At 46.2% G+C, this 19,316-nt stretch overlaps 1 protein-coding gene across 1 annotated transcript; it reads right to left on the minus strand.

Moving 5' to 3' along the window:
* Window positions 1-498: 498 nt before the first annotated feature.
* Window positions 499-18,201, minus strand: Narf (nuclear prelamin A recognition factor). The gene is made up of 11 exons (XM_032912075.1): window positions 18,051-18,201; window positions 16,778-16,858; window positions 12,816-12,959; window positions 10,479-10,611; window positions 8,810-8,944; window positions 8,428-8,546; window positions 7,559-7,688; window positions 5,690-5,753; window positions 4,427-4,564; window positions 3,894-4,051; window positions 499-2,322 (listed from the first exon to the last, which is right to left on the minus strand). Exons 1-11 carry the CDS (start codon window positions 18,186-18,188, stop codon window positions 2,081-2,083), a joined length of 1,482 nt encoding a protein of 493 aa, XP_032767966.1. The 5' UTR covers window positions 18,189-18,201; the 3' UTR covers window positions 499-2,080.
* Window positions 18,202-19,316: the final 1,115 nt, after the last annotated feature.

Genomic DNA, 19,316 nt, shown 5'->3' on the forward strand with positions numbered 1-19,316 from the left:
TAGGTCCTGTCTGTCAAGAACTTGCTTACTTCATGCTTCCGCTGTTTTAGGGGTTTTGGGGGAAGGGGGGCTTCTCTGTGTAGCCCTGACTGTTCTGGAACTCACTCTGTAACCCAGACTACCCTCTAACTCACAGAGATCCACCTGCCTCTGCCCCCGAGTGCTGGGATTAAAGTGTGTACCGCCATGCTTTCACTGTGACGCGGGGACAGAAAGGCACTTGCAGTCTTGAAAAGGTCACAGGGCCACAGCCTAGCATCAGTGAAAAGAGAGGCCCTGCAGCTCATATTTTAGCACCTAGGCTGTTATTACGCCACAAGGTTTTCAGGGAGTCCATCCCTTCCCACACTGACTCCCAGTGTTCTGAGCCTTCTGAGCCTTCTCCTGATTTATTAGGGAGGGACTCAGGAAAAGGTGATATCATCCAGGCTGGGGCATGGTGAGGGAGGTGGACCACAGGGTATAGCCCAGGGTAGGAGAACATCTGACTCCTTCAACTCCATACTCAAGACCTCATTGCATTGTTTATTCCATAACCAGTTACTTTGGGGATAGATACCCAAGGCATAGAGACTGAAAGCAAAAAATTCATAATTTATAACAGTAGTTCTCAACCTTCCTATGCTGCGACCCTTTAGTTTTTCCTGTTATGGTGATCCCCAACAATTATAGAATTATTATGGCTACCTCATAACTGTAGCATCACTACTGTTGTGAATTCTAATGTAAATATCTGACATGTGGCCCCTTTGTGGGGGGTCACAACCCACAGGTTGAGAACCACTGGTTTACAATAATATATCCAGTTATGTTCCTAGACAGATTCACAGGAGAAACAAAACATAAGCCAGGGCTAACAAAAAACTGAGGGTCAAGGTAGTCACAGACTGAGCAAAATTCAGGGGCTTCATCAAACCCCTTTATCTCCTGGATGGACTCTAGTATGTGTCACATGATTTTGTGAATTTCACCATCAGGCAGCTCTTTCTGTGTGTGAACATACTGTTTCCCCTAAGACATGCTCACACTAGCAGTAGTGAGGGCTGAAGGGATGCTGTCTAGACCAGTGGCTTTGTGTGTGTGTGTGTGTGTGTGTGTGTGTGTGTGTGTAGGAGGGGGTACTCCGGGCCTATTTGTATGAAAAGGCACTGGGGAGGAGTTTACAGGGATGGACATTACAAAGGTGTTCACCGACTCCAGGGTCTATGGAGCCTTTGTTCTATCATCCTGCCCCACAGCAATAGCCAGTGAGCTGCACCACCCTTAGAACCCCAAAGCCTAGGTGGGCAACCCTCTTACTTTCTCTACTTGTTTATTTTTAAATATACATTGCATCAAATGCAGAGCACCGTACATGCTGTTCTCAGTGCCTTTCTTCTGAGGTGAGGCTCCCGAAGCTGAGTCTCAGGTCCAGTAAAAAGAAGGGGGAGTGGCTCACGCACACCAGCGGTCCTGCTTGCCAAGGTGGTAATGGCTGCTGACCTTCGGTGATTGTGAAGAATACGGCTCACTGTTACTTTGACTTACAACCGGGATAATTTCCTTCATAGCTGTTTTGGAGAGTGTGGCCTCAATGGTACGTACGCATACCATGGTGCCTTTGTTGCCCCATGTGGGCTCTGTAGATCAAACTAAGGTTGGTACCAGTGAGCTGTCTTGCTGGCCCTAGAATTCAAAATTATTTTCAAAACATGTATACAAGTAAAAGAGCCAATTGGGCCAGAAGATGGGCCTCTGTAAAGGCCATAGTTATCCACTGTACAGTAGCCTAGCCCTTCCTGGTGTCTCCATTCCTGCAGCAATAATCTTAGGCTCGTGGATCACAAGCCCAGGGTCTTGATTCTGTAAGAACACATTTTGAATCTTTGGGATCTTTCTCACAATCTTGGGATACAAGGATAGGCAGAGAGGGAAAATGCTCCTCCCACGTGCAGACATTCTTCTCCCTCACACGCTACAAAGATAGCACCACATGAAACTGCGTGTCCTGGAGTGCTGGCAAAGCTGCAGTGACCCGCTGTTTCTTGAAGCACCCACCACTCTGCACTCAGAGCTGTCCCCTCCTGCCCTTCTGGCTTTGTCACCACTTGATATCCAGGCTGTCTGTGCAAGGCTCCAAGCTCTGATAGCTGGTGTGCAGCACCTCCTGGACTTTGGGGGATTCAGTACCCTCGAGCCACTCCTGGTACAACTCCTGCACATGTGCACTGCTCTCTGGGGGCCGCACGGGGATGCCGGAGTAGATCCCTTCCATTTGCTGCAGTAGTGCACGATCTGTGTGGCCATCCTCTGTCTGTGCTTGGCCTCTGCCATTTAAGCATCCTGAAAGACACATACAAGTGGACCTCTTCTTCCCTGTGCTATGGCCTCTTGAAGGAGCTTTACCTCAGGGCACACAGCTGGAAGCAGGAGAAAAGCAATAGAAATAGGCAGTGCTATGTGACTTGAGGTTGCTACTGGGGCTCACAGTATTGTCATGGAGCCTGCCCAGGAGGAGAGCCCTGGGTGTTCTTACCATATACACCACCAGTAAACTGGTCTTACCTAAATGCCTTAAGAAGTATACAGCTATGTCTGTTATCTGGATTTCTGGCTTCTTCTGAAAATTACTCAAACCCAAAGAGCATAGAATGGTTGACAGGCTGTGAGCACAGCTACTTGCACACTCTCTTGTCAGTATGCAGGCCCAACAAGGATGGGTTAGGGCCAAGTGAGGTATGTGAGCTCTCCATAGGCCCACACTTCCTAGTCATATGGTCTGAGAATGTATCGCCTTCTGTCAGTACAACCCACTCTTAAACCTGCAGATGATATCTTGATGTGCCAAAATGCCATTTAGCGCATAGGGGTGGGAGCAGCTCGGTGGTAGAGTGTGTATCTGGTGTGTTCAAGGTGCTAGTTTCCAACCCTAGCAGCAAGACTTTCATTTAGAAGAACCAGGCTGGGAATATATAGCTCAGTGGAAGAGCACTTATCTACCACATACAACGCCTTGGGTTCAGACTTCAGCACCAGGAACAACAAACAAACAGACAAACCTCCAAGAGGTTCCATCTTGTCTCCACCTACTGTAGCCTGAGCTCCAACACAGCATCTACTTTCCTGAGCCCCAGAAAAAGTCAATGGCCCCTACTTTCATCCCCTCTTTTAAATGCTGACTACTAACCGTTTCCTTCCCCTAGAAGATCCCTGGGGACATGGACTAGAAATATAGGCCTCGCCTCTGTCAGACTCTCCATGGACCCTTTCTTCATTACTGACTATTGTCAGAAACTACCTGGCCCCCCTGGGCCTTTCTGAGAATGTTAGTGTCCTACTTGAGTGTCTTTCATTAACCCGAGCTCAGGATGACCTGGACACTCCTGACCTGGAGATAGCTCCTCCTTCAGACCCAGGGCGCAGACAGACTACTTCAGACGGCTCCCTTCATTCCTCAGTACGTACACGTACTGTCTGAGCAAGAGACCCAGGCACTACCAGGTCCTGTCCTCATTCTGGCCTGCTCTCAGTGTCTCTCCATCCTAGCTGGGAACTTTCCTCACCTGCCGGGGTCATTACACTTGCACGATTCAATTTTCCTCTGCAGCACGGGGAACAGCAAGTAACATCTGCTTTTCCTGCTGCCACTGTGCACAGGTTCAGCTTCTGCTCCTAGGAGTCCTTGTATACTGACCCATGTGAGTGACCTTAAGGGCTGGTTCCCAATGGTATCAAGTGGGGTTTCCATATGGTACCCACAAGGGAAGGTCTAAGGATACAACTGTCTACTTCTCGCACTACAGTTGAGGGAAGGGAACCTTCATGCGGAGGATGGCATGCCAAGGCATGAGGGAGCACCCTGCCTTGCATGGTATTGTTGGACAGGCTGTCAGTGGGCCTTCTACACTCCTTACCTCTGGGGCATGCAAGGACCTCCACAAAGTGATATGGGAATTTGCCCTTCTTGAGCTTCAGGATCATGTTCTGTATATTGCGAAAGCCATATGCTGCAGCAAAGCGCAGTAAGACCTCCCCGTTCTTCTCAAGGGTGACCTCATGGAAGTCTTTGTTCCTATGAATCAATAAAACTGATTTTAATGGCCAGTGACCTAAAGATCACTTCTGTTAGTTTGAGGTCCAGTCTCATTATGTAGCCCTGGCTGACTTTGAGCTCACAATCCTCCCTCTATCTCCCCAGGGCTAGGTTTGCCATATTAACCCATTTTTCAATTTAAATTTCAAATGTCACCGAGATGTCAATGGAAAGACAAAAGGCCTACCTGTTGTAACCAGTGCTGGTTTTCCCAGGGAACAGCCACAGGTGGAGCAGCAGTATGCCATACACCTCAGGCACACCACCCATACTGCACATATGCCACAGACATCACCCTAGCTCTGGCTCATCTGTCAGCACCACTCCTAGTGCTATAGATATGCTGGCTCAAACCTTAGTGCACGATAGGTGATCTCCTCCACGTGCTCGCCAAACAACTCCTTGGCTGCATGTCTGAAGACATGAGCCAGATGCCCATCTGAGCTCACTCCATCGTGACGTCGTACTGCCATTTCCTTCACGTCTCCAAACCTCAAACAGAGAGGACAAAATCTCTACTGTGTTGATGAAGAGGCAGCAAATACTAACCCAGTTTTGATAGGAACAGAATCCAGGAAATCACTTAAAGGACTAAGTCACTTTTAAACTTTCAGAGCCATGTGGGGGCTGAGAACTAAATCTGGGTCCTCTGAAAGAGCAGTGAGCAATCTTAACCACTAGTCATCTCTCCAGCCCCCAAAAGCACATTCTTTTTTTTTTTTTTTGTTTTGGTTCTTTTTTTTTGGAGCTGGGGACCGAACCCAGGGCCTTGCGCTTCCTGGGCAAGCGCTCTACCACTGAGCTAAATACCCAAAAAAAATTTTTTGTGGCCCTTTTTTTTTTTTTTTTTTTTTTTTAATAATTTTTTATTTCATTTTTTTCCAGAGCTGAGACCAAACCTAGGACCTTGCGCTTGCTAGGTAAGCACTCTACTACAGAGCTAAATCCCCAACCCCGCAAATGGGTTATTTCACTGGGTCCACTCACTTGTGTCTTCGTGTGGCTACATATGTAATCAGGGGAAGGTGATCTTGTGGTGAATGATTTCAGTATGTGCTTGACTATGTCCAGGCCACAGTGAGGACCCTTGGTCACCCTGGGCCATCAGGTAGTCTCTGGCAGCAGGTACGCCAGCTGCTATAATTCTTAAACTTCTGTCTCGCCTCCCATAAAGGGGGCACAAATGAAGCACCCAGGCCATCAGTTGGGCATTTGCTCTTTACAATGTACTTTGAATGGGACCAAGAATGCAGCAAGAGCCAAAGTCCTGGCTGGGGGTGGGAGGCACCATGGGAAAAAGAAACCCAGCAGGTATGTTCTTAATGCAGAGACCAGAGGGAGCCATCCTGTTAAGAATGGGGCTCTGCCCCACATAGCTTCTATGCTTGCCTTTCTCCCTGAAGGATACAGTCTGACCATCACTCCAGGAAGCCCCACAAGCCCTGGCAGTACTAGAGAATAGTGTCCTACTCCAGAACCCTGCCTGAATCCATTTCAAAGGCCAGGTTGGTAGGGCTGCAGGAACCTGTCTCAGTACTCACATGATCTAATCAGGGCAGCCCTGGGGCCTGCAAAGCTCACCAGAGGCCCATCCCACCTTACAAAGATGCCACTTACAAAGTATCCACAGCAATGTCTTTCACAGAGAGGTCACTTTGCTCCATTATCTGAGCAATTTCACCTGGAAAAAAGAGAGGCATGAGTCACTAACAGGAAGACAGGCGGCTAAGGGCTCAGGGTTAGGGTTTGCTTCTCCCAGAGATTCTGCATTAGGAACCTGGGACCACTCCTTGTTGTATAATCTACTCCATGTAACAGGAGCCCCTAACCAGGATAAAGTAATGCTAATATCAAGAAAACACTAAGAAGATGTGAAAACAGAATTCCTCATTTGGACTCTGAACTGAGGCAATTCTGTACATGCTTTATGTCACCTTGAAGTAGAAACCTGTGTATGTTCCACACTGCACTGCTCTGTTGTGACACATGGACACTGCTACATCAACAGCTGATTGTAACCAGAAGCATTTTCTATACTACCTTCTTCCTATATAAGGGTTCCCAAGAAAAGCCCCTGTCAGAGTTCCCTAGAGAACAGCAAGACACCGGTACCATGAGACATTGCGAACACACAGCACAGCTTACATTCTCAATGTGGTTCTAAGATGGTCCCCTTGAAGGTTTTTATTCCACTGATATGAGTGGAGAGACACTGGGTCTCCTGCTCAGGAAATATAGAACAGCACCTTTAAACATCTTGCCGTCCCTGAAACTCTGTCCCGCCGTGGGGAAGGATCTTTCCGTGTGTCAAAGCTAGACTCCCAAGACATGGAGGAAGAGAGCTCCTAATCTTCCAGGTCATCCTGGCAGATAACCAGGCCATGTGACCCGGGTCTGAACACCTTCAAAGAATCAATTTTCAGAATCTAATTCAAGTAGATGAGTCTGGATCCTAACGAGCTTCAAGAAATGCTCTTGGATTCTTTTTTCTGAAAGCTCCCAGGATATCATTGGATAATTTCCATTCCCAACCAGATCTGCCACAGTCTCAAAGTCAGTGGTTCTCAACTGTCCTGATTGCTGTGACCCTTTAATACAGTACCTGCTGTGGTGACCTCCAACCATAACATTACTTTCCTTGCCACTTCATAACTATAATTTTGCTAGTTATGAGGCATACTGTAAATATCTGATATTTGACACCTGTAGGAATCACACATGACCCACAGGTTGAGGACTGCTGCTCTAAAGCATACCATCTGAAAAGCATCCCAACAGGGCCACTAAATGCAGTATCACCAGAGAATATTTGAATTTTTCACCTTATTCAGTGTAAAAAAAAATGTTCTTTGTGTCCAATATACCAATAGTATATTGGTTTTCTTACCTATGAGAAAGTAAGGAGGGTCCCTGCAGGGTTTATAGTGGGCAGGGAAATGATCCACCAAAGACAAGAATAAAACTCAATTCAGCCCAATTTTAGGTGCCAGGGCTGGGCCAAGACTTGAGAGTCTGACCACCAGTTCATTTATTTTAGCATATTTAAGCACAGCATGATTTTAGAAAAAAAGATTCTTTGCAAACAACTCAGCCCATGTGTAAAACACAGCTTAAGACACTTATGCTCTTTACAAAGTATATGGCTTCCTCCCAAGATGGGTTCTTACTGATTTAGAAACTACATCCATTCCCAACATCCCATGAGGAAGACACGTTAAACATCTCTTCAACCTGTTTAACCTTCCTGGCTTCTCTTTGCTTATCTGTGTGCACAGTACCTTTGCCTTCCTTCTGTAGGAAAGGCATGTTGATGGGCTGTGGTGTAGGAACACGTGCTCGTATGGCGTCCCACAGCCCTGACTCATTGGAGAAAGGTGGAAGAATCTTCTTCACTTCAGGCCACCGAGACCCCAAGAACCCTTGGCCATCAGTGCCATCAGACAGCTTGGCCACACTGGCCTGTCAGAGCAGCCGTTCACCTCTCACCTGACGTCAGCACACAGTCAGTGCCCCTAGCACCATTTAAAGTAGGAGAAAGTCCCTCTCGAAGAGCTTCCAGCTTCTTATCATAGCAGGGAGCCACAACAACATGGAAGATTTTCTCTGGAGCCAGGTTCTGTGGAGGAGAACACGAGCTCAGAGAACAGGAGGCAATGACAGCAACAGAGAATGGAGTGTCCCAGCCGCTGCTCCCACCCTGCCCCACGGATGTGTCTGTCTCATGAGCTCTGCATAGGTAAGAACAGGTTTGTGCTGTACCTGCTTTACCTGAAGACTTTCTGAAACTGTTCAAGTGGCAACATCTAGACCTCCCCTCTGCTGAGACAAACCCAGAGCCAACAGTTGCACGGTGACTTTTACACTGAGACATGAATAGAAAAGCCCCACTCAGGACAGGAGTAGAGTTCAAGAGGAAACATATTGTGATCCTAGCCCTCTAGGGGTTTAAGTCAAGAGGTTGCAGAGGCCAGAGCTCTAGGCTCAGCTGTCCCCACTACGAGCTGCAGGAGAATCTGTAACTTGGGCTCTACTAGGAGAGCCCTGAGAAGACTAAGAAACACCAGAACTCGCGCAGGTATAAGAGGCCAAGAAGAGCCAATTTTCTGTCCCTTCAACTTAATACACATATGGTATGGGAGTGGTGGGGGTGGTAATTTGCCAACTGTGGTGACTTTATAAATGAAGAAATGTTTTCTATGGCTAAATGAGGTTGTCAGGTGGAATAGAAGCAGCCAGGCGGTGTCTCTGTGGGTGAGGTCCAGGGCCATGCTATCCGCAGTGTACAGTGTTTCCCCTCAGGCCTTACTCACCTTGAGTCTACCCTCTACTGCTGCTCTCTGAAGACACTGGCTTACCTGCTGTCTGGCAAAATAATCCTTCACCAAGGAGCCCATGACCTGCTGGGGGGACTTGGCAGTACAAAGATATGGGATGATGGGGCGTCCCAGTACCCGCTCAGCATATCTGACCCAACCTAGAGAGAGAGAAAGAAAAATTGGGAGGGGTGGGGACGCATGAGGTCAGTTTCCACAGTTTTCTCCTGCCTTTGAGCACTGGGTACAGTGAATTCCAGACTGTCACTCCAGGGTGAGCCAACACACCTCCTTTATACTGTTCCTATTTGTAAGGTGTCCTGCTCTACAAAATTGGGTGGGAGGGGCCTGCCGTCCTCCAGTCAAAGCTAGGGCCATGATTATTTCTACAGTTCTGGTGAAATAGTACCAGCATTGTGCTCACCAGGACAGGCAGAGGTCAACATGGGTAGCTCACGCTGTTCCTCACTGTGCTGGTGATACCGGCGTACAAATTCCTTCTGACTCTCCAGAATGCTGAAATCTGCAGCTATTGTCGTGTCAAATACATAGTGCACTCCTGCAGGAAAGAAGGACATGGATTCTTCTCTCAGGCCAAGTATGGATCCAGATCACATCTAACTTCTCTGTACTTTGTTTTTCATTTCTATCATTGATCTTACTATGCAGTCCTGGCTGCTGCCAAGCTCACTAGGCTGTATAGTCTAGGCTGTGATCATTTATCTGGTTCCCACCTGTTATGATTAAAAGTGTGGACCACGGGGTTGGGGATTTAGCTCAGTGGTAGAGTGCTTGCCTAGGAAGCACAAGGCCCTGGGTTCGGTCCCCAGCTCCGAAAAAAAGAACCAAAAAAAAAAAAAAAAGTGTGGACCACAACACTTGGCTTTTTATTGTTGTTATTTTTGATAAGGTCTCTCAATGTAGACCAAGCTAGCCATAAGCTTGGAATCTTCCTACCTCAGGCTCTAGGATGCTAGCACTACAGGTAGAAACAGCCATCCCCAGCTTCTGAGCAACCTAATTTTCTCAACTTTGCCTTGTCCAGTTCCAGCCAGAAACACAGATCACAGATTTGACGACACATGTCTCTCCTTAGCTACCACCATAGTTAGTCTGGATACTTTTCTTACAACAGTGGCCTGGTTCAGACTGGGTGTTTTACCTTTTTCTTGCCTGAAACAAAGTCCTGGCCAGCCTGGAACTCACTGTGTTCACCAGGCTGGCCTTAAACTCACAGATGATCCTCCTGCCTTTGCTTCCTGGATGCTATGATTATAGGCATATGTGACAGTATCTTCTTGCCTCTCACTTTTTTGTAGGGTTGGGGGTAATGAATTTACAACCACACCCTCCCATACTGGAAAGCCCTTACTTTCTGAAGCATCTTGCTTGCCCTCCACCTTACTTTTTGAGAACTTGAAGTTTGCTATTTTGGCTAGACTGGCTAGCTAGGGAGCTCCTAAAATCCACTTGTTTCAGCTCTTCCAATGCTGTAGTTATAGGAGTCAGCTACCATGACTAGCTTTTTTTTCAGACAAGGGCTCACTGTATACCCCTGGATAGCCTAGACCTTACTATGTGGACAAAACTGACCTTGAACTCATAGGGTTATCTGCCCATCTCTGCTTTCCAAATTCTGGAATTAAAGATGAGTACAACCAACCACCGTGGCAAATTCCCACCTTCCATTCCTCATATAAAGAACACGTGCTTGGGGGTGGGATGTAGCTGAGTGCTACAGCTTACCAGCTAGAAAAAGGTTTGAGGGAAAATGGACATTAGTCACTGTAGAAATAACTCTCAAATAATCGTTCTGTGAGCTGGAGGCAAGTGTAGAAGCCTAGTAATCACTGTCCATAGTTCACAGATGTTCACTTCCTACTACCAATGGACCAAGCTCACTGTAACAAGCATCCATCCACACACAGCACAGACTGTGGTGACACAGGGAATGGGGTCCTTTTGACATTCCAGAAGCCTCTCCTCAAGTTTTTCTCTCCTGTGCCCTTGAAAGTTGAACTTGAAAAATGAGAAGGGCCCTTCATGAGCTGGAAGTATACATCTGTGCTGTTATGAAGAGGTGACTTACTCACCCAGACTTTTGAGGAAGCCACACAGTCTTCGAGATGCATCAGTGACACTGAGATTGAATTTAGCAGCAAAATAAGGCAGAGACTGAGGACACACAGACACAACCAGAACTTTGTGCTTTGAGGTGTCACATCTCTAGAGGGAGAAATAATAATGTCACATGTTTAATGGAAATAGCAAATAGTTTTTTGGGGTTTTTTGTTTGGTTGGTTGGTTGGTTGGGGTTTTTGTTTTGTTTTGTTTTTCAAGATAGGATTTCTCTGGGTAGCCCTAGCTGCACTGGAACTCGTTCTACAGACCAGGCTGGCTTCAGACTCTGAAATGCACCTGCAGTGCTGGGACTAAAGGCATGCTCCACACAGCCCAGAAAAACATAAAAAATCTAAATTATATTTAAAGAGAGAGAGAGAAGAAGGAGAAGGAGAAGAGGAAGAGGAGGAAGAGGAAAAAAATGGTGATGGGTGATGATGATGATGATGATGTAGGCTACAAAGCAAGTTTCAGGACAGCCAGGGCTACAAAGAGAATAAAAGCCTTGTCTTGAACCCCCGCCACTCAACACACACACAAAAGCATGGAATCCTGGTGTGGGGGTGAGTGGTTGGCTCTGATCACCCCAGAAAACGGAGGATTAGCACCAATGTCCCCAGTACCTAGGTCTCCAGTGCTGGCTCTAATGTTGGAGTCTGTGAGGCTCCAAGGTGGGGGTCATTATCTGCAGGTAAAATGCAGGATGACAGGGAAAGCTAACTGTAAATTTCCAACAAGATCCAATTTAGAAGCCAACTTATAAACTTTTAGGTTTTAGCCAGCACCACTTACCACGTTGCTACTTTGCACCCCTTTAAAAGTTCTAGCCAATATAATCCAAACACAAGAGGCACAAAGCTCCCATCATGCTGCATGTGCCTATAATCCTAGTACTGTATAGGCTGAGAAAGGAGAACAGAAAATTTGAGATCAGCCTGGATACACAGACAATGTCACACAACACAAAAAGGTTTGGGCTGGAGAGATGGCTCAGCAGTTAAGAGCACTGACTGCTCTTCCAAAGGTCCTGAGTTCAAATCCCAGCAACTAGATGGTGGCTCACAACCATCTGTAATGAGATCTGATGCCCTCTTCTGGTGTGTCTGAAGACAGCTACAATGTACTTATACATAATAAATGTTTTTTTTTTAAAAAAAGGTAATGATTACAAAATAGATTTTTTTCATTTAATAAACTTTTAAAACTAAGATACTTTAACAAACCAGTCAAATACTAAATTTATAAAATGCCATATACTGCCAGATGGTGATGGTGCATGCCTTTAATTCTAGCACTCAGGAGACAAAGGCAGGTGGATCTCTGTGATTTCAAGGCCAGCCTGATCTGCACAGAGTGAGTTCCAGGATAGCCAGGGCTACACAAAGAAATCTTATCTGGGAAAACCAAATAAAATAAAATACCACACCACATACAAGATAGACATGTTAATCAACAGAATTCCAATACACATAGAAAAATCAACATCATGGGACATAATAAAATACAGCGTGTTTTACAAAACATCAGTAAACCCCATTAAATCAAGAACAAATCGCAGATACAAAGAATTAAGGAGCAATGACACACATTGATGTGGCCAGATCTACAGGCACATGGCTGTCAAGAACCCTGGATGTATTTTTTATCTAATCGTGTGTGTGTGTGGTGTGTGTGTGTGTGTGTGTGTGTGTGTGTGTGTGTGTGGTGTGTGTCTCACTATGATGGATAGTTTTGTGCCAACTTGACACAAGCTAGAGTTGTGTGGAAGGAGGGAACCTCCATTCAGAAAATGTTTCTGTAAGATACAGCTGCAGGGCATCTTCTTAATTAGTTAATGATAGGGGAGGGTGCCACCCACCTGAGCTGGTTATCCTGGGTTCTGTAAGAAAGCAGGTTGTACAAGCCATGATGAACTACCCAGTAGCAGCACTCCCCCAAGGTCTCTCTGCACCCACTCCTGCCTCCAGGCTCCTACCCTGCTTCAGTTCTTAACCTGACTTCCCCTTCAATGATGTACTAATATGTGGACATGCAAGCCAAGTGAATGCTTTCCTCCCCAACCTGCTTTTGATCATAAACAGGTCATAAACACTGGTACTGTATTTTATCACAATGATAGAAACCCTAACTAGGACTCTATCATCCATCCATCCATCTATGCTAGACAAATGTTCTACCATTGTAGTTGCCCAGGGTGGTCTCGAATTAGCTTTGTAGCCTAGGCCGAATTTGAGCTTGCACGTCTCCTGCCCCATTTCCCAGTAGCTGGAATCACAGGTCTGCACCATCCGTCCAGGCTGACGCCATACCTTATTAAGATTCAGGACATGGAAGAAATCCTTGGCACTCTGCTGGGAAAGCTGGACACCTTCCTCCACAGTCACACAGCTGTCACAGGCCAGGCAGTCACTCAGAAATATTTTTGCATCTGCCAACTTATGGAATTCTCCCTTCTGTGAAAGAAAATGGTGTTAAAATATTGTTTCTTTTCTTCTTTTTTTTTTTTTTTTTTTTTTTTTTTTTTTTTTTTTTTTTTTTTTTTTTTTGGTCTTTTGAGACAGGATTTGAGAGCTGGCTTGGAATTCACAGAGATCCGCTTGCCTCTGCCTTCTGAGTGCTAGGATTAAAGGCACACACCACCACTGCCTGGCTGGTGGCGTGGTTTCTTTAGGGAAGGTAACTGCATAAGCACAATACAGAAGAAAAGAATTGACATTCAACATGGAGACAAAGTCATGACTGAGGTGTCAGGAGCTACTGTCAATGATTTCAGTTCTGAGCAACTCAGGGTGGTGGTGGCACATGTCATGGCACAAAGCTATCGATAGCTCTGAGGAGTCATGCCGATGACACTAGCCCCAGGATGTCATGTGGGAAGATGGTGCTCCTGCCTGCTGCAAAGTGACCCGATAGCCATCTCCTTCTCCTCTTCTTCCATCGTTCCTCTCCAGTACCTGTCAACCAGCTCCTGGCTTTTCTGCCTAGCTCCTCCTGCTCCACACTGATGAGCAGACTTTCCTTACAGTCAGGACTGGCGTAAGGTTTCCACCTGTGAGCAACACAGACCTCAGACCTCAGTTCAGCTGACACTGAACTGCTGGTGCTCATGGTTGTCCCATCCCCACCTTAAAAACAGGGGGACTGAACACCTGGATGCTGGGACTCTAGGACTTGGTCCCTTTAAACCCATTTTGAACCTTACCTCCCATTTCCTACTCTGGCCCTTTTTAGTCCCCAGAGAACTCTTATAAAGCACAAGCCACATTTCCATTGCTTGAAGCCCTCACAGCACTCTCAGAGCAGAGTTCACAGCACAGCTTTTGCCTGCGCTGCCCTGCCCTGCCCTGCCCTGCCCTGCCCTGCCCTGCCCCTCTGGGACTGCATTCAGTCATACTGGCTTTGACTCTTCTTGAGTGCTTCCAGAAAATATTCCAAATTAGCTCTGTCACCCACCTATTGGCCCAACAGAGCTGTCATCCTGATCCATTACCATCCAGGGCCCATTACCACACAGTGTCAACTTGCTTGTCCCCCTTAATGACCTCACAGGGGTGAGCATCTCATGTTCCTTATGCTCCCTAGCGTCTCTGAGAACCTGGAAGGTGCTTAGGCACTAGAGGTTAGGTGAGTGTCATAGTTCTCCTAGCAAGTGCAAGGCTCAAGTTCAAATCAGGGATTAGTAAAAAATGAAATAAATTAAAAACAATAGGTGTTCATGGTATTAGTGAGTTAACACAGGAAGATGCTAAAATAAGCCAGAGTCATTTCAGTCAATTACAGAAGCTCTGAAGGGAGTCTATGCAGTTTTATTTTTTGCATAGTTTGTTGATATTTTTAGATAGGATCTTGCTATGTAGACCTGATCTGGTATTCACTATATAGCAGAGGATGGCCTTGAACTTACACCAGTTGCATCTTAGAACTTTGAGTGATGGGATTACCGGTGTGTGTCAATAAACTTACTTGCATTTTGGTGTGTGTGTGTGTGTGTGTGTGTGTGTGTGTGTGTGTGTGTGTGTGTTGTTTTAAAATATAGTTCTCGGCTGAGCACCATGACACATGTCTTTAATCCCAGCACTCCAGAGACAGAGACAAGTGGATCTCTTGAGTTCAAGACCAGCCTGATCTACATAGTGAGTTCAGGCCAAGCAGAACTACATAATGAGATCCTGTCTCCAAAATAAGAAAATAAATAAACAACATTCAGGGTCCAGGCTAGTTTCCTTCCCACCCCCTCATCTTCCTTCCTTTCTTGTTCTTGTACACCGCTAGACTTTACGGAGGCCCTCTTCTTTTGATATAGTCCTCGCCATTTCCAAAGCAGCCTTCCCGTTCCTGTCATAAGGTCAGTCCAGCATCCCTGCTATTCCTCCGGCTGTCTAGCTAGGCACTGGAAGCTAAACCTGCCTTCTAACTGATGTCCATCAATTCTCCTGCTCCCTGGCTTCTGTAACTTATCCAAAAGCATACAACCAGGGGGTTGGGGGAGGGAGGCCACATATACCCAGATTTTTAAAAAAGGAGTCCTTTAGTCTCAGGACTCCTGAAGCAGATGAAGGATCATTGAACTCAAGGCCAGCAGGGCCTACATATATAGCAAGTGTGACCACCTCAAAAAGTAAAGTAGATAGATAGGAGCTGGAGATGGCTCAGCAGTCAATAGCAGTGGCTGTTCTTTCAGAGGACCCAGCTCCATATAGTGGTTAACAACCATCTATAACTCCAATTCCAGGGCATCAGACATCCTCTTCTGACCCCAGCAGGCACCAGGCATTTATGTAGTGCACATATCTATCCAATGTTCCTTCCTGCCTTGAATTTTTACCTTCAGGGCCCAGTCTACCAACTCTTCCCCAGCATCCCTTTTAAAAACTATGTCCACACTAAACTGCCAAGATGCTGGTTAGACTATGTTCAAACTTATCTCACCCTTACCAGAACCGTGGGAGGGAAGAAACCCAACTCCTCACAACACTGATAAGAAATAGGGCCTCAAAAGGGTTGTTTTATTTATTTATTTTTTTTTTGAGACAGAATTTTGCTGTGTAGTCTAGGCAGGCCTCTACCTCTCAGGTATGTACTAACATTTCAATGGGATTTTATGTGACAGGGTAGGCCTAGTGTATAAAGCATTGGCCCAAACTGATGCAGGACTCCAGAGATCACTGCCTCTTGGTGCACTGCTGCTCCCCAAAGGCCTATTTTCCAAAGCACAGCACTGGCACACAGGAGAACTATGCCCATCAGATTAAACAGTACATCAGAACTACTAGGTCGAAGAAAAAAAAATCCTGCTGCCTACTTCCCCCATGTCATTAATTCTACACTTACATAAAAAAGTTTTATATTATATTGACTGATTGCTTTCTTGTTTGATGTTGTGTGTGTGTGTGTGTGTGTGTGTGTATGCACATACACACATATGTTGATGTAGAGGTAGAAAGGCAACTTATAAAAGCTGGTCCTCTCCTGTCACCTCTGTTCATAAGATGCCAGATGTCTCATGTGGGTTCTGGGGATCTAACTGACATCCTGAGTCTCAGTGGCAAGTGTGTTTACCAGCTGAGCTATCTAGTCAGCTCTAAAATCAGTTTGTACATGGTTGAGCTCAGAACTTCAGGCTAGTCAGCTAAGCATTCTATCAGCTGACTAGATCCTTAGCCCTCAGTTATTGTTTTGAGACCTGTAAGTTCTCATTATATAGCTTAGGTTGATCTTGAGCTGGGACTACAGAAGTGTGCCAGCATTCCTGACTAGTCCTAATATTTTCTAAGAGAACAATGATTGTAACCTTCTCTGTGAATCCATAGCATGGCGGGACAAGTGCTGAAGCAAATGCCTCTTCAGAGCATGAAGTGAGGCAGACATAAAGGTCAGCTCCGAGTATGATACAATATGTACAAATAAGCGTCACTATTAGCTAAAATAAGAACTGAACTAAACAAGCAGTTTGGTTAACTTAAACAGCAAGCTCAAAGAATCATGGAATTTCAGTTTCAAGTCTTTGCATCCATTACATAATGTGAGTTTCTTCCATTTTAGAGAACACAGGTTTCAACACTTACCAGGATGTTCCTATTTCTCGTGCAGTGCCTGGTCTGGTGTGTTTGAGAAGACTCAAGATTGTTCTATACTTGGCCCTTACTACTTTTTATTTCAGTCTTTCTTAGAGCAGTGAAGTGCAAGGTGATATGAGACCCTGACAGGAGAACCAACAACAGTAGCCACTCCATTCACCTTAGGCTGACGCAAAACTGAAACGTTTACTTGCCTCTTCATTCTCCTGGGCTGGGCTGGGCACATCAACGGACACATTCTCCTGGTCATCAGTTTTTGATTTTTTACTACATTCCTTTAAAAAAAAAAAAGGACGGGGATGTTAAAGGGGAAATTATTTTTCTTTTTCTCTATTTTTTTTTTTTTCTTCTTCTTCTTCTTTTTTTTTTTTTTTTTTTTGCTGAGGACCGAACCCAGAGCCCTGTGCTTGCTAGGCAAGCACTTTACCACTGAGCTAAATCCCCAACCCCTATTTTTATTTTTTAATTCTCTATTTTTTTAAATTATTTTTCTTTTTTTTAGATCAAGTCTTTCTCCATAGTCCTGGCTGTCCTGGAACTCATCATGTAGACCAGATTGACCTCAAACTCACAGAAAGTTTGCCTCTACCTCCTGAGCACTCGGATGAAGGTGTGTGCTACTATAACAGGTTTTTTAAAAGGTGAGATAGGCTCTTGATGAATTGCACTATCTAGCTTTGAGCTTATGATCTCTTGCCTCAATCTCTCAAGCACTGGGATCACATAGGTCTGTAGCACTGAGCTCAGCCAAGAATAATTTAGAGTGATGCCAAAAACCAAAACAGGTCCTGAGCAGTCGATCTTACTTCTAGAAATCCTTTCTACAAAATAAAATCATCCATGCTTACAGAAAGGTACACATAAACACACACACACACACCCTCCATTTGTATTCTGATAACTAAGAACAGAAGTGATCTAGTCGTAATGGATATACGAACACAGATGTGGCTATTACACAAGAATACAGACGATTCTCTGATTGAACAACGTATGGAGTATTTGGATATGATACAATTCCTGTGAAAACAAGATTCCTGCACATGTTATCACCATGTGAAAGCAAGTGCAGCGGCTGTCAGTCACTTCAGCCACCTAGTGGAACAGGACAGGAGGGCCCTGCCTGCCCCTGATTCCTTCTCCACTTCTTCTCATTGAAGTTTGTTGTTTAACTGTAAGAGCCGCTCAAAGCATTTCTAATTACTTTATTAAGCGTTCACTTCCACAACAGGGTGCCAGGACTGAGATCAAGCACTGGCCCCAGAACAGTAGCTTCCACGGCGAGTCCCGGCGGTGCGCTCGCCCGCAGTGGACAGCAGCCAGCTCGCCGCCCAGTCTTCCGCATACAGGTGATGGCTGTCAGAGACCGACATAATACAGATCAAGGTGCACCCGGCCGAGCCCGGCCCTCACTATCGATTCGCGGCCTTGGCTTTCGCCCCTAGCCCCGCCGGACGACGCACCCACCTTTCGTGTGCAGTGCTCACACTTCATCTGGAGTGGGACTAGCGTGAGGCCGACGAGCCTCTGCTGAACGGAGTAAGGAAGACTGGAACACCGCCGCCTGCCGCCCGCTGGAGATCGGCGACCCTTTGTTGTCTTCATCCACGAAGGCCCCGCCCCAAGAACTGTAGTAGGCCAATGAGGAAGCCGAAGCAAGATGGGCCACACCCCTGAGCCAATGAAAAGAGGGCGAGGATGGTATGGCATGCTCACCACGCCTCTGTCACCTAAGCCAATGAGAGTGTCAGGAAGTGGCAGGTCCCTCCCAGGAGCCAATCAGAAAATGGGGGTGGATCTTTTCCTTCGACTGGTAGCTATCCGGTCCGGACATGTCCTCCTGTCAGTTTTTGCCTGGTTAAGGCCTGATGGTAAAAGTTGGCAAAGATAGGTGTGTGAGGCAGGAAGAGTGCGCTGACTGGGCGGAGGAGGCCGAACCGCCGCGACTTCAGAGCACCTTGCTCAGAGGCCGCGGCCTGGCCAGCTCAATCAAGTTAGTGTCGTAAGCTAGGTTCTACTGCACCTCCTGGAGGGCGGAGCCGGCGCCGCCCTCTGTCGCCGCCATGACCATCCAGCGAAGCCTCACGTAGACGGCTGCGGCACAAGTGCACATGCGCAGCAGGCTGCGTTGCTTTACTGGCTTTGCATAGTCTGAAGTGTAGATAGATTCAAAGCAGGTTGACCTTGAATCTTGGAGAGTTGGTGCATGCATTTAATCCCAGAACCCAGGAGGCAGAGCCAGGCAGATCTCTGAGTTCCAGGACAGCCAGTGCTGCGCATGTACCTGTCTACAAACAAAATGACAGGTAGGATAAGCAGGCATATTGACAATTATCCAACGCTCAGGAGATTGAAGCAGGAAAATGCTAAAATTAAAGCCAACACTAACCTATACTGCTACACAGTGAAACCTGTTTCCCAAACAGACTAAATACCTCATTCTTTTGTTGTGTTGTGTTCCAATCCCCTGGGAAAGACCAAAGACTTAGACTCAATTCAGATTTAGATTAAATAAATGTCTTCTTACTGCTACCTGAAGGAGAGCAGCTTTAGAGTCAAATAGCATGCTGTAAGAAGGCCAAAGGAAGACTTTATAAAGTGGATATCATAGATGCACTTCACCTACAGAGTAGTACAAATTATGTACAAAAGATGCACATTATCCATGGAGTCCACAGCTGGGCAAGAAAGTCGTTTTAGTCCTCTGAGTTTCTCCTTCCCGTTTTACTTATT

The sequence above is a fragment of the Rattus rattus genome, chromosome 9 (genome assembly GCF_011064425.1).
Source record: "Rattus rattus isolate New Zealand chromosome 9, Rrattus_CSIRO_v1, whole genome shotgun sequence".
NCBI classification, from domain to species: domain Eukaryota; kingdom Metazoa; phylum Chordata; class Mammalia; order Rodentia; family Muridae; genus Rattus; species Rattus rattus.